Genomic DNA, 15,654 nt, shown 5'->3' with positions numbered 1-15,654 from the left:
ATTTTTTCATGGGTTAATTATACTGTAATGTTCTTTATGTAACATGGAAAGTGTTCCATAAGAATTATAAGGATTCAAGACTTAAAAAAGAAGAACGTTCATATGAGCACTGTCCAGCCTGTGTTAAGGTGGTCAGGAGAGTTATAGACCACCTGGCCACATTTAAACAGTATAGGAAGAAAAATAAACAGGGAGGATGTTGCTCCAGTGCTGAACAAGTCTAGTCAACTTTGCTGTACTGATCTGACAGATTTAACCACTGGCACCTTCCCCATACTGTGAAAGAACAAAACTGAGAAGTATTTTGTTCATGTAGAGAAAAAAACAGAATCATGCCACCAACATTAAGCACAGGCCTCTCTCCTAAATACTGTTGCACAGCCAGTCATCATACTGATGAATTTCAGATGTTAATACTGGAAAAACTGGTTATTCTCTGAGGAAAAATATACATATATTCTTGGAATATCCATCCAAGTGTTTAGACTATTTTCAGGATGATGTTAAATTGTTTCTGTTAGGAAGATAACTTGACTATAATGAACTGGGACTTTTTGGACACATTGCTATTTACTCATGAAGAATGTACAAAAGTCCTGGCAGCCCAGACACAGCAGGAATAACCAGCAACAGGCAACTCACTGTTCTGAGATTCACATCTGCTTTTACGGGAGCACTGCGATGATGTGAACCCTGCTTCTGCTTGCTTTTCAGAGCTCCTCACTTACTTGCAGCTCACTGTCTCACATCTCATGCACCCCTTCACACATAAGCAAGCCAGGAGTCCCTAGACTGTAATTTAAAATCCCTTGAAGGGAAAACTGTATTCCTGTCTGTTGATGAGCTTTGCAGCATGGTTTGATGCTTGAGTGGTGGCTTCTGCTGTTCCTAGCTTCAATGCTTTCTTCTGCCATTTCTCTGATGCTGGAAGAAATGCATCAACTTTAATGAGGTCTGCAAGTGTCTACATACCAAATACCTGTGAGGGGTTTTGTTACTGCCACACTGAATTGTGCTTTTAATCTGGGCTACTGCAGTACTACCCAACTGTGTGCTAATTTGACATGACGCTGGGTCAAGCATTTCTGTACTTACAGAAGTCTGTTGGCTTGCCTTCGTCTCCTTTTGGTGACTGAGCAACTTCTACTCATCATTGGAGTGATTACTTACACAGTTAACTAGAAAATTATTTACATGCCAGCTCCTCAGCTGGTGTAAATTGACATAATACCCTGAAGACTAGCAAAGCTGTGTTCATTTAATGCATCTCAGGATATGGCCCATCCATCTGCCGTTAGTGTGCTGCAGGAGGTGACAACCTGGAAAGCCAACATTGATGTGGGCAGCCAACTTGTTATGGGTAACAGGATGTGCTCTGTGAAACTGAGTTTCAGACTGCTCTTACATAAATCTGAGCAGTCACACAAAAGCTGTTCTGTTCTCAGCCAGTTCCCTCCCTAAACTCACCTACTCTCTATTTGTCTTTCCCCACATATATTTTGTTTTGTGTACATGTTGTACGTTAGGATGTACCATTAATGTGTTTTTAAATGCCATTTCTAGATAGCAAATTGCTATGTGTCTTTGAACAGCCCTTTACTTTCCAACTTTGCATTACTTTGTGAAAATCAAAACTGAACAAACTACTTATTATTTACATGTTATAATTTCTGAGAAATTAAAGAAAACATGCATATAACACTGTTCCCCTCACTTTGAGAGGAATTAATGATTTTGCCCAGGTATCATGTTCATAGTAGTAACAATGGTGTCAGCTCGACAACTGAGCTTTGAACTCCCTTGAGGATGTGAAGCAAGGGGGTGTGCAAATCTCTCTGATGGAGAGCTGCAGGTGTGTGATAATTTCTCTGTGTGTGTGCGTTGATGTCCTATTGTCTACATACTTTTACAACTTGAAAGGAAAGCAGTACTTTATCATCCCTTTGCCATGCTGCTTTTCTATATCCATTGCCAGGTTAAACATTGCCCTGATCTTTGTAACTATCTTCTGAACCCAGTATAATTGCACAAGTATGGGTAATAAGCAGAATATAGTTATACTTTGCCCTAGGTACATGCAGCAAGCTCTCTTGGCATCTACAGTCAAAATCAGTCAGATTTCAGGTGATCGGAGTAATGACACAAGATTCAGCAGCTTTAATCCAGATGTTTATGAGCAAGCCTTAACACAGTTTCTGAACTAATATATTTGTGAAATATCAAAATATAAGTCACTGGTGAAGGTCACAGATATCTTTACTCACACTGGGATGTGGTATTCCTATTCAAAATGAAAAGATATCTTCCAAAACTATTTAGTTTTAGTGGTGCTATCCATGAATGCAATGGCATGGAGGTTTCACAAAAATACACTACTATATGCAAATGGTTCTCTGACTATGTCTGTGGACTTTTCCTCTCCTACTCACTCAACGCATTTGAGGGCAATGTTGCATCTTTAAATTCCAACTGTAAGTCATCTTATCCCTTATAATCATACTTAGATATTGAAATATGAAAAAGGAATAAAAAAATAAATATTTTTGCATAATCTGATTGCATATAGTGTTTAATGATCCACTTGATTTCACAACTTCTTGCAATACAGCAAGAGCTGCTGTTTTCAAATACAGAAACCTGTCAGAAAATTTGCTTCCACTTTCAGAAGAGAAAAGGTGCTCCCAGAATTATTACTGCATTCATTTCATCAGCTTCTTCCTCAGTAGGAAGAGGTATTTTTAGTTCCTCTGATATGACACTACCTTTTTTCTTTTCTGCACACAATTTTTTTTCTGGTGTAATTAGGACTACTTTGACCTTATGATTCCTGTAGGTTACTACCTTAATTATTTTAAAACATATGAGTAAAAAATCATGAGGAAGATATGCTTGTGACTAAAGAGATCACTGCAAACCTCCCTGCCCTGTGTTTCTACAGCAGCCAGCCAACCAACAGACCACGAGTGAGTTACAATAATATAAATGCTCAATGCAATACTAATGCTCAGTCTAAGCTGTGTGACTTCAACAAAAAGAAAGCCCACTGAGAGCATACAATTATAAACTATAAGCCTGAAGTGGAATTAATGTTCAGTAGCATATGGGACCTGTAAGCAATCGTCCTGTTACCTCACTGTCCTTCAGCAAATTCTAATTAATGTTTTAAACAACAAAACAAACATTAATCACATGTTATTTGTACCCTTCTGGAGGAAAAAAACATGAGTGGTTTTGGTTTTTTTTTCTTTCCTTTTTCAGTTGTTGGCTTCTAAACATTGTTATGTATTTAAGGCAAAGAAATGTCAAGGAACTGGAACCAAAGGTAGCTGTTTTGCAGTGCCAGTTCATCCCTGGGAGTTTGTTCTGAGACCAGAAGAACCCCTGAGAAGTTCCCCCTTCTGTGCAAACTCCTCCTTGCTGATGGACTTTAAACTGGGCCAGAGGTCTGGGCTGGACTTGGTTCCTGCTCAACTAAGTCCCCTCTCATGCTCTCCTTTAGGTTTCTGTGTCCCTCTGCGGGTACCCTGACCTGGAAGACACTTGCCCTCCTTCCAAATCCCCCAGGATACAACTCCAGAGAGAGGCAATGTTAGGCCTGAAATCTTCGCATGTGAAAAGTTTTTCTAACTCTTTTGATGTCATGTCCCAGAATAAAACAATTTATTTTCATCCAAAGAAAAATAAATCAGCTAAGAAAACATAAAAGAGAAGTCTAGTTTTACCCTGCAGTCTCCGCATCCTTTCCCTTCTCATGGAGGATGCGTTTCCTTCAAGAACTGTCATTCTAGTCCTCACAGGACATCTCCTTCTAACATCTCTAAGAGACATTAAATGCTTTGGTTTTACTTACTTCGTACATAGGTGGCATTAAAACCTTTCTTTTGGATACTGAAGTCACTTTTGAATGACACAATCATTTCATTTCCGGTAGAGTTATAGGATAATCCTTTGGCAGTGATGCCACAAAGGTTCATTGGGCTTTCTCCATTGTCTAATGTCAGTGAATCATAAATGCAGCCCGGAGCTTCTTCAATGTCAAAATCAATAAATGTTAGCTGGATGATGAATCCATGAGGTGCTCGGATGATCCACTTGCATGCTTGGCTGTTGGGATAATCACTGGGGAAGCATGGAGAAGTGAAAACTCCAGAGGGGTCAGTTAGCACAATCCTACAGTCGTAACATCCATGAGCTGGCAACAAAAACAGAGAAAGGCTGGAGGTCAGGAAGAGAGATAACTTAACAGGCAAGTAATCATCAACACAATAACTAAATGTATTTCTATGCAGAAAAATATGAACAGAGGTGGGAGGAAGAAAGGCAGAAAAAGGCCTAGTTTCTAGTGGACAAAATGCTGGAGGAATAGTACAGCAAAATAATATTTTATATAATAAATCCTACACAAAATAAATATAAATTATACTGCTAAATATTCATTTGTGCACAAAATACTTACCTGCTATGTATATTGACCTGACACAGGCAAAGCAAAAGCAACATTGTTGAATTCAGAAAGGCAAATGAATTCTTAAACTGCAGCTTCTAAAGAGATGACTGGTATCGTTTACATTTTTTGGCTGCTGGTATGATGCTGACTGGTGGCTTTTCCAGCAGCTCTGCGCCATGCCATTGTTTCCAGTGGAATGTCCCTGGAATGCAGCATCACAAGAGAAGGGTCGAGGAGCAGCAGAAGCAGCAGCTCTGCAGAGCTCTCAAAAGTTAATCATCAGCATTTCTGGCAAATGCTCTTCACATCACCCAGAAGTGTAGCAGTGACCAACTGCCTTCTGAATCAACAGCAAATTACTGCACTCTTCCCATGCTGACTCACCACCCATTGACACATTTGTGGCAGTCAGGCTCTAAGAAACTGTTGATCTATTCCTCATACTCACCTGCTGTGCTTATCCATGATAATTTCAGGCCCAGTTACTCCCCAGGATTGTGTTTCTTCTTTGGTTTACATTTGCTCATTTATCATATATTTACTTGGTGTATTATACAATATAATTACCATGAACTGCCTGCTGCTAAAATCTGTAACAGTTTGCCAAAGCAGCACGGAACAAATGAGGTGGGAACTGAATATCACCAACAAACACTGAAAGAAACTAACTGGCACACTTACACTGAATTACTTTGCAAACATTTCATTAAGCCACAATCCTGCATCAAGTATTACAGTATGAAAAAATAGGACAATGTGAACATGCGTTATTAGTTGCCCAAGCTAAAAGCAACTCAAAGAGTTGTGATGTGTAAACTACACACGGAGCAGCTATAAAATAAGGATAAATGCAACAAACTTCTCCGAAGTGCCCTTGATGTTTTTTTTCCACTGCTTGGGTCCTGATACTCTTCAGCCACATTCAAACGGTGTTTGGTCTGAGCAAATGGACTCTGTGAAGTGGCTTGGCAAAAAAAAAGCTGTTTATGTCTACAGGGAGACTTGCAAGATGTATTTTACAGAGTTTTTATACTTTTTATTCACTAATCATGAATTCATATGGCCCCAACTCAGTAAAGAGATTACTAATTAATTGGGCTCTCAGAGCCAAGTACAGGCTAGTTACATTACAAAGGATCAGTGCGATGTTTATTTGTTCAAATGAGAAAAAAAACACTGAAAGATTTGCAGATAGCTTTGGGAAGTAGCAGCACTCAGGACATCAGAAAACTTATCTGTGTATTACAAACAGGAGTCTTCCCACTTGTAATTTCTTTGCAAATTTCTACCATCAGAGGACTACGTTCACCTGCTCTGAAACCCCCCTGTTCCATTTATTAACCAGAGAGGGAATATTTACTTATAAATCCTGCAGTTGTACAAAAAGATGATGGTTTCATCCAGTGGATTTTGCACAGGTAGTTATCAGTTTTCAGAGAACCACCCAGGACTGAAAGGAGGAGGAACAGGAAAAGCACACTCTGTGCCACAAGCCACTGCGCTCTCCTAGCCCAGGGCAAGTGAGCCCTTGGTGGGCAGAGGTGGCTCTGGCTGGAGCTGCCTCCAGCTGGAAGGGTCAGTGATTCACCCTCCTGCCTTCGTTATTGCTAGATGAGGGCTACAGGGCCTGAGGATTTGGCAGCACACCACACCCACTCTCCTACTCTTCCCTGCCAGAGAAATACATGACACGGAGCTATCTGGCCAGTCAGGAGACTTCCCTGTGCACCCAGATGCACCTGAAGCCAGGGACTAAGCTGTTAAGTGATGTAAATATATATAGGAACGTGTGTGTTGATGTACACTCATTCAGCCTCAGACTCCTAAAATAAATCTTAAGGGCATTATCAAACATTGCTGGACCAGGAAAAAAAAAACGCCACTTGTCAATAGAAGTGTATTTCTCAAACTGGTAGAATATTACATTCAACCTGAGACTAGAAAAGTCAAATTTGTCCATCAGAAAGAGCACAGACATTCTCAAGAAAAGCCTGCCTTAATTAATTCTATCGATCACCATCAGTTAAATAGAACTCAGCTCTTCTATTTCTCTCTCTTGAGTATTTATCATTGTTTCTAAGCTATGTAAACCCCCCCCAGATCATCAGTACTTGTCAAAAAAATACTTTTATCCCTCCTGTCAATCACTGTAAACACTAAAACATAAATGTTATTTACATTTTTTTTTTACTAATTTAGTCTTTTCACATATTTTCATTTTATAATATCCATATTGTTTTGTTGGTTTTACAGAACTAACACAAAAAAACAGCCCCTAAATTTAGGTAGGAAAATAAGTGCTCAAAACTTTACATACACAGAAGAAACAGATTTGGTGAGCAAGATAGTTTACTTTTTTGAAGTGGGTTGGTTCCATTTTGGCATAGTAACTATTCTGTCCATGACTGCAATTTGAAGGAGAAATATCCTGTTTTCATGCAAATGTCCATGGTAGTAAGCAAAAAGAAAAGAAAACAAACAACAAAACTATATATAAACAGAAAGGTTTTGAATGGAACCTTTTGCACAGCTTCTCATGAGACGGTTATTTTTCTATAAACACCACCTATTTTACTCATTAAAGAGAAAAATTGCTGTGGCAACCTTAGGCTGTCAGCCAAAGCTGACAAATATTTTGCAATTTCATTGGCCCAGATCAGTTCTGAACTGTGGATACTGAATACTTGTTGCAATACAGACCACAAATATTTCTGCAAGCAACTTGAGATATTTTATTGATTTTAATGGGAACAAATTTATGTGCGATGTTCTTGGTCAGGAACCCCACATACGCAGAATCTCCCTGTCAAGTATTTTTATTACCCTAGACCACAGGAAATTCACTCTTTAAATATATTTTAACGAATAAAAACCTTCACCTTTTCTCCCCCCTCTTTTCTTTCCCAAACCAAAACGATCACCCTCCCCATATAGCAAAATGAGGCACTTAATTTCAGCATTTCCTAAACTGAAGGTTTCTCTAGGCAATTCATTTCTCTCCATTAAGAGTATGGTTTTCATTTCCTTATAACTTATTTTTTCCCTGTAGGACTCATACTTCCTATAATAAAAGAATAATTAAGTATTTAGTAAGACACTTCAACACCATGCTAAAAAGAAAAATTCATAAATTCCTCTGGTGTATGTTAGAGCTTTCACTCAAGCTACTTAAATGATTCGCATATGGTAATTGACTTCAGAAAGCAAAATGACTGTAGGGGAAATGGCTTTTTCCCTCCTATGTTTCTATGATATTGGGCAAAAATGGCAAATTTTCCATGGATTTTGGGTTCACAATCTAAGAAATGAGAGTACTGATTTTCCTTAACTACTTACTATTTGTACAGCTTTTTATATGTCCAAAGCACACTACCAATGACTTTAAACTGCAGCTGGGAGAGCAGCCTGCCAATCTGGCCCACTGAAGAAAATCCAAAAAACAATACTTAGGGACCAATGGAAAATTTTGGTCAAAGTCATTTGGCTGTCTTTAATAGGAATTTATTGGTAAAGGCAGAGATAGAATCCCATTCCATGGTTGCCAATTTTCCTAACCATGAGCCCATTCCTTCTCTTTGATGAGTTTCCTGCCTATTTCACATATATAATTTTTAACTTCTATGAAGAGGAAAGTACCCTGTACTAGCTCTTACCTATATGATGCTGAACTGTCTGAAGACTGTCCTAAAGCTAAGTGGCTAAGGGAAACAGACCATGACTCATTAAAGATTGCACCATTCAAATAGACACGCACCCACACAAAAACCTTATCCTGTAGAAGAAAGTTAATCACCCAGCTTTCCTCCATCAAGAAATTTTATTTCTTTAGAACTCCTAGAACAGAATTCCATCACTTGAACTCATGAAGACACCTACAGGCACTGAGCTAGACAATTTGGAAGTGACTTCCACAAGCCATTCGTGGGCAGCTGAAGCCACAGTCAGACCCAGAGCTACAAAGCAGACGCACAGATTTGGAAAGAAAACAGTCTGTGTATAACCACATCTCATACCTTTGTACTTCTTTTATTTTAATTTCTTTTTTAATTTCTTCTTACATGACTAATACACTCCAGCCCTTGCCTCCAAAATCTGTGCTAAGATTCATATTCTCCTCTAGTTCCTCATACTTCTCTGCTTTTCTTCGTTGTCATCATTTTCCCCAAAAACCTCATCCTTTGCCCTATTGTACTCTGCACTTATTTCTCAGGCATGAGTTTTGACTTCTACCTCTCCACCTGCTTTCATTTCTGCTCTTACCTGACCTTGGAGAATTGCTGGACAAAAAATTATCTTTAGCCAAGAATTTTTTTAAAAGAGCAAAAGCAATCCAGCTTGAGACACTGCCTATTTCAACCCTAAGATCTAAAGTGTGTGAAGGTTAGGATCAAAAGAAAACAGGGTCTCTAGGGAAAAACGTCTGCTCTTGCAATTCATGTGTTATCCAGTTTGTTTTCACACTAAGTCAAACCTCGCATTGGGTTTTTCTTTTTCCAGCTGTAGCATGCAGCTGGCCTTCTGTACAGCATTTTCCACCTGACAGAAGTGTAAATGACTACATAAGCGTAGGCAGTGGCACAGGATATCAATGCTAGCTTGTGTGGGTTGAATTAACACTACTGGTATTTTTACAAAATCCATTAAAAGGCTCACTCATGAAAGTAAGACAGAATAATGCTGAATTCCATTTTGGCATGAAAGCAAGCTCTAGTTCTCCCTGTAGAGCATCCAACTCTCATATGAAAATACCTTGAAATAAATCTATGTAGCTCTGGAATTGAATTACCAGAAAACAAACCAAAACGGTTTATGTTAACTCTAGTTTTATTCACATGAACAATAAAATCTCCCTTTCCTGACAGAATTAGGCCAACTCTAAACCACAGAAAATCTTAGCTACAGTACCTAGCACTTTAGACCTAAAAAAAGCAGTACAGCATTAATTATAATTTTCTTTCAAGTAAACATCAGAGAACCCTTAAGCACTTCAAATACATTTAAAAAGGTAGCACTTGCAAGGATGGTCATTTTGAAGTAAGAGAGAAGCATAGGGAGGTGACCTGATGTAGGCACTTGCAAGCTTGTGGCAAAGCTCAAAATAGAAGTGAAACCTTACAATTGTCTACTGCAACAGCACACACACAAAAAAAATACATATTTCGACAAATATTAGGCAGGAAAAGTCTTCCTTCGTAAGAAGCAATTTTTTTTTCTGTTTCAAGGATATCATAACAGAAATATAGCCAAACATTAGGTTAAATGTATTTATGACTCCAAATAGATGAGTGAATGAGGTCAGCAAGGAACACACCTGCAGACAAGCAAGAGGAAGGGCCAAACCACGAAGATGTGGGTGGGCTGGAATGGCTACAGAACAAACAAAACCATGTTATTCTAATGAGACACAAACACTAAACCTAGAACAGCTATCACATGGCAAAGTCTTCAGCAGTAGCTTATCTTCACTTCAAAAAATAATTTCAGCTGTAAAGGGGATCTGGGACCTTCAGAAATACTTGTGTGCAAAATGTGAATATATTAATTGCAGAGAGGTGTCACATCATTCACTCTGGACATAAAGTAAAGCTCCACTCAGTGACTCGTAAGTCAGTTATGAGATAAGACTTATACAAATTTTTATGCAAAACATTAAGCATAGCACTCTTCTGGAGCCTCTGCACACCAAACCATGTTGTCTGCTCTTCACACAACCCACAATGTGTTAGAGTTCCATCTGAGAAAGTCCAAATGAAGACACGTAACAGGTTTACTTCGCTTCTTTATCTTCTGAATTGTAGAAGCTGTTTGACCTCCCCAAAAGATCCTTATTTTGCTGAAGTATGCTGGCCCTGATAACATATAATTTAATGTTAGCTTGCATTTAATTGTCAAATCAAACAATCCTAAATATAACTATTTAAACATCAAAATGTTTTGGTTTTTTGTTGTTGTTGTAAAGGGACAAAATCAAAGGACAAAAACAACAAAAAAGGATTATCTGTGTAAGAAATATTATAGAACAGAAGACTCTCATCCTGATGCATGTAAAAGCTTGCCCCTGCACATACAACGTTACAGACCTGAGATCTACTGATTGGAAATATGATTGTGTATAAGTGTAAATGTCCTCTGATTTGTAAGGATATTATGGAACCTCTTCTACTTCAGCATTTCTACAGTGTGCACAACCTTAAATTCACAAAAATCTTGTGCAAATGAAAAAATCTCACAGATATTATCTGGATTTAAGCATAGACTTAAAATTCAGCAACTGTCTGAAGTCCTTTCTTGCACAATGATGCTTCTGAGTCCTGTATTCGAAGCTTTACAAGTCCCATCTTCAGCCTGAATTTATTCTCAAATTACTTTCTGTATAAAAAACAGGAAAGGCAAGTCTTAATTCTAATTCAGTCATGAACTTTCTAAAAATCTTACCATGTCAAAGTATCTTATTCCCTTCCCACTTAAAAATAGAAGCATTATTCCTTTTTTGGTAGGGTTCAAACCCAACCTATCAGCCTTTGTTAGTAGTATATTATATTAACTTCCAGCTCTACAAAAGCATCAGCAGCAGGCTCTGAAGCTGGACAACTTGTGGGTGGATAAATGTATTTCAGTTCACCTTTTGGGGTTTTAAATTTCTCCAAATGCTGAACAGTTAAACTGCTGGTTGCTAAAATACATGGCAGTGTAGTGTAGGTCATTAGAAAAGGAAACCCAGTACCAGTGAAAGAATTATCTAAAACCTTCCTAAAATGCTTATTTATACTAATAGGCACAGAAAATACAGAATCCCTAATGGGATGGCACATGAAAACACCTGCATAGACTCACCAGTAATATAACCAACATAGTTCAAAAAGAAAAATCTTTTAAATTGCATAAGAGTGAAACTTCACAGTATCTTAGAGCTGCAACACATAATTGAATGCATTTTGCACAGAGTAAGTATAATAAAGATGTAATTAGGAAGAATCTTTCATCTCTGTGTTATTCTTAGTTTGCAAATGTGACTTTTTTTTTTTTTCCTCATTTGTAAGAAACAGTATTTTAAGCACTACTAAAACCTCAGCCCAGACTTTCATTCTGCATCATTCTCATTGCATCATCTGCATAGCACTCCCTGTACCCAGCAATAATTTAAAGCCTCCATATTCCTGACTGGAAATAGCACATAACCCTGGCAGAGCCTTTAGGAATTCAATGAAAGGCAAGATTGTGCTCTCACAAAATAATTTAACAATCGGGTTTTGGTCACTCAAGCCAGGAGACAAAGAGAGTACTATGTCCTGGTCAGTCATATCAGCTTGCCTTCCATCTTCTTTGCTGATGCAGTATGTCCTGCAGCATACACTTTAAATGGCTAAACTGGTTGGTGCACCTAAAAATAATTACATTATAGAAAAAAAAAAATCCTCACAGCATAATATATAGACATATATGAAAGCATAACTGTTGCCTGTGAAGTCACTTCTTATTCTGTTTTTCTGTTGCTCTAACCCTTCTAGTTTACCAGATTATTAACAAATTAAATTTTTCGTCACATAGAATTAGAACTGGTTATTTTCTCTCTTTCATAAGACAAGAACAAAACACTTCATTAGTGACATTATGTGGCATATTGAAAACTGATAAAAGTCAATATTTTTTCCTACATTAAAACATCAGCCTGCAGAACTCTGACCTGAAAACTATTAAGGCAAGGAGCATAAAATTCAGAAAGCCAACAGACATTTTTCCAAGTATCTAATAAGAACTCTGAATCCCTCCAGATATACAATAATTGATAAGGAGAAACATAACTGTAAAGGATTGCAAACCATACGGTTTATGCTTGCAACTGATTAGGAAAAGTATTAATAGCTCCACCTTGATGGTGGGCGCAGCCCCAGTCTCCGTGACTCGACTGCCTGTGCAGCTGCAGCACAAGGGTGACTCTGGCACCACTCGGGCCAGCCCAGCCTGCTCTTCACACCTCCTGGCACAGGCCAGGGACCATTCCCAACACACTGTCTGAATACAGCTGCCCATGTTTTTATAACCATGTGCACCTCGGACATGGCATGAGCTGGCCTCTGGGGCAGAGAACAGCCCTCTCATTTACTGGAGTAGGGGTGGCCCAGTGCACGCATGGGGAAGGGAAAGCAGCCGCACGAGGCAGAGCACGCGGCCCTGTCTTGCGTAGCTTACATAGGAGCCAGCACAGCAGCTCTCATTAGTTTTGGAGGTTCAAACAGTACACGTAAATCCGGGAGAAACAGGTGGTAGTACATCCTGTTTCTAACATGATAATCAAAATTATCTTTCAGGATACACTTGAGGTCAGTAATGATAATAATGTACAAAAAAAAAAAAAATCAGGAAGAGCAACACTTAATTTTCAAATCTGAGGTTAAGATTAGGAAAGCAGAAGTGAGAATAGTAAACTACTGACTCAGGAAGCATTTAGCATGAATGCAGGCAGTAACCAGCTCATACTAAAGCCAGCAGCAGACTTTTCACTAAAACCAAGAGAGCAGAAACTGATCTGCACTTCCTCATGACACAACTGTATAACATCGTCATTGATCACGAGAGATTTTGTTATTTATTGTCTCATATATATAAGCCAGACCATGATCCTTACTCCTTTTCATAAGTGACACAGATGGACTGGAACTTTACACCGATTTACGGTGTACTGTTCACACGCAGGCTGCTGAAATTTTGGACAGGATACTTCAGGGAACTGACCTCTTGACTTCTCAAGACTAGCACCTTAGCCAGCCCCCAAACAGAGTCATCCAAGTATTGACATTACCAGCATTTGTTATATCCCAGATCTCCAAAATGTTTTGACAGCCCTGGAAAGATCAGAGCTGATGTTCTTCATTCCCTTAGACTGGGATGCTAGCACAATACAGAGACCATTAGCAATTCAGTGTGTATTCCATACCACCCCCAGGCCCCATTTTATGATGCAATTCAGTAGGTATTTATTTCTGTTGGGTTATCATTGCCACTAAGAGCTCTGCCGCCCTTGATCGCTTAGCACCAATATCCTACCTCCTGACAGCGAATGACTTTATCACAGCAGTGACTCCAGCAAGTTTTGATTGATCTGGGAAATTGAGGGAACCAGCTACAATAGAAGAAAATATGTTCAGAGCCAGGGTGGGGGCCCTGCACTGCCTGTTTCCCTTTAGTTGTTTGGTTTTGTGCCAATGAAAATGGAAGTGGAAACAAACACACTGACTGGGTAAATCTGTCCTGACCCACACCAGTGGAGTTCACATTGTAGACAAAGTTATGGATTTCCCCCAGAGGGAGGGGGTAATGTGAAAATCCTGTGTTACACCCATTGTAACTTAAGAATATTTTCATTGGCATTCCTGTGATAATCTTATAAAAATAACAGAATTGACTCGCTAGTTTTGGCCCAAGATTTTTTTTTTTTTTTTCCCACAAAGTAGCAGAAGTTTGGGACAAAGAGTGGTATTGATAGCTCAGTTTAGATGTGCTGGTTAGAAAAAGTATTAACCAGTAAGTATACAGGCTAGTACAATAAGCACATAAGCTAACACACATCAGTAAAGGTAAGATTAAGTGAGGAAAGGAATAGGGTGGTAACAGGTGAGGTTTTTTGTGAGGTTGCTACATGTAATGTAATGGTTTCTAACTGAGATATACATATCACACTCTATCAACAAACCCTGCCAAGATTTACAAGAAGAACGGTCGTCAAGAATGTCACATTGTTGTCCACTCCAGCAAGAAGTTCCAGCTGCTGGCTTCTAGCTGTTCAGTTGCTGTATTGTTACAAAGACAATCACATCCTCAGCTTGAGTAAGTCCATGAGTGCAGTTAGTTCAACACAACTACACCAGACTGTATGGCTAAATAATTTCTTGGGTATCATTCATGCAAGCATCACGCTTACCTGGGATGCTGTTCAAAAATGAATGGGAAAACAGCTGACAATCTTTAAAAGAGGTGTGGTTTGTAGGAATTTGACATCCCACCAAAATGCACAGATGAGTTAAGATAACGTATCTGGGCACAGGTCATGTTCTACATAAAACTCAGTCATGCAGATGCATATAAGAAATACATTTCCTCTAAATATAAATTGGAAACAGACTAAAGAATGTGTTAGGACGAAATTTCTGCATAACAGAATATTTTGTGCAGTGAAAGTAGAAAATACTACCTCTTCATTGGGTGCTTTATCCCATGTATCCCACACACACCCAATATCCAAAGCAGTTTCCATTTAATCCATGATGCATTCAACATATTTTATCCCTTATAAGAGGCCAGTTCAATTGCAGAGTTTTCTTTCCAGGCTGCAATATTCAGAATAAGCATAATTCTTAACTCTTGTGAAGGCTTCTAGAAAACATGAGGTAGGGGGGTTATTGTACTGCTGGTCAGTGATATTCTTCAAGCTTTGCGTGTTCAGAGGCTAAATTTTGGATCTAGAATTTCTTCTAGAATTTTTTATCTATCCCAGAAACTCTGCTATTATATGGATCTCTTGCACTTTGCTAGTGTTTTAAAAGACACATAAATTATGCACAGTTATTTTACGCTGGAATTCATTATTAGGGTTTAATACCAAGGTATTCTGGACATACTGGGAAACACAGATTCAAAGGAAATTTCATACAGAGCCTTTGAACAGTTTTAAGGGGTTTATTACCAGTTTTTAAGCCATTTATTTCAATATGATTTGGGCTACTTATATTTCAGTACTTCAGTATTTTCTGTGTCCTTTCAGTAAGCTATCAAAAAATAGATGCTGTCAGGAATATATCTGTTTCATCTGATCTGCAAGAAGGAGCAATCTAAGTCAAAATACTTGTGATTTTTTACAATCACAAAATAAAGTTTTTCTATTACATACAGAAATACTCTCTTCCATCTCATCATAGAAAATTAGTCACATTTTCACCTTCCAAAGACAATAACACATTCAGTGTTAACCCTTATTATTCAATCAGTTGAGCCAGAGCAAGTTAAAAAGATGTTCTGAATAATGATATCAGTCATTTTCTTGTGTACTATTAATAGATGGCTGAGAAGACTGGAAAGGGGTTAAAGCCTCTTTGCTAATTGAAGCTTTAATGCATCATACTTCATTTAGGGACTTGCTGGAAACAGTGAGGCTATACAAGTAAATGCAAGATCAGAATTTACTTCTCAATAGTTTGCATTGCTAAGAACAG

General features: G+C 38.5%; 1 protein-coding gene across 19 annotated transcripts in view; it reads right to left on the bottom strand.

The window, feature by feature from the left end:
• Positions 1-15,654, bottom strand: part of ADGRG6 (adhesion G protein-coupled receptor G6) — a 146,856-nt gene that overhangs the window by 64,870 nt on the left and 66,332 nt on the right. For 18 of the 19 annotated variants that reach the window (XR_010471402.1, XM_065057193.1, XM_065057202.1 and 15 more), the window contains one exon: positions 3,851-4,192. Coding sequence is in view for 18 of the 19 variants with exons in the window: in XM_065057193.1 (XP_064913265.1) it covers positions 3,851-4,192 (342 nt within the window). In the remaining variant the exon portion in view is untranslated. Of the gene's footprint in view, positions 1-3,850; positions 4,193-4,456; positions 10,297-15,654 lie in introns of those variants that run through there. The other variant, XM_065057207.1, reaches the window with a different exon arrangement.

This window comes from Columba livia, chromosome 3 (genome assembly GCF_036013475.1).
Source record: "Columba livia isolate bColLiv1 breed racing homer chromosome 3, bColLiv1.pat.W.v2, whole genome shotgun sequence".
Lineage (NCBI taxonomy): Eukaryota > Metazoa > Chordata > Aves > Columbiformes > Columbidae > Columba > Columba livia.
This window is presented reverse-complemented; position numbering and strand designations above follow the sequence as displayed.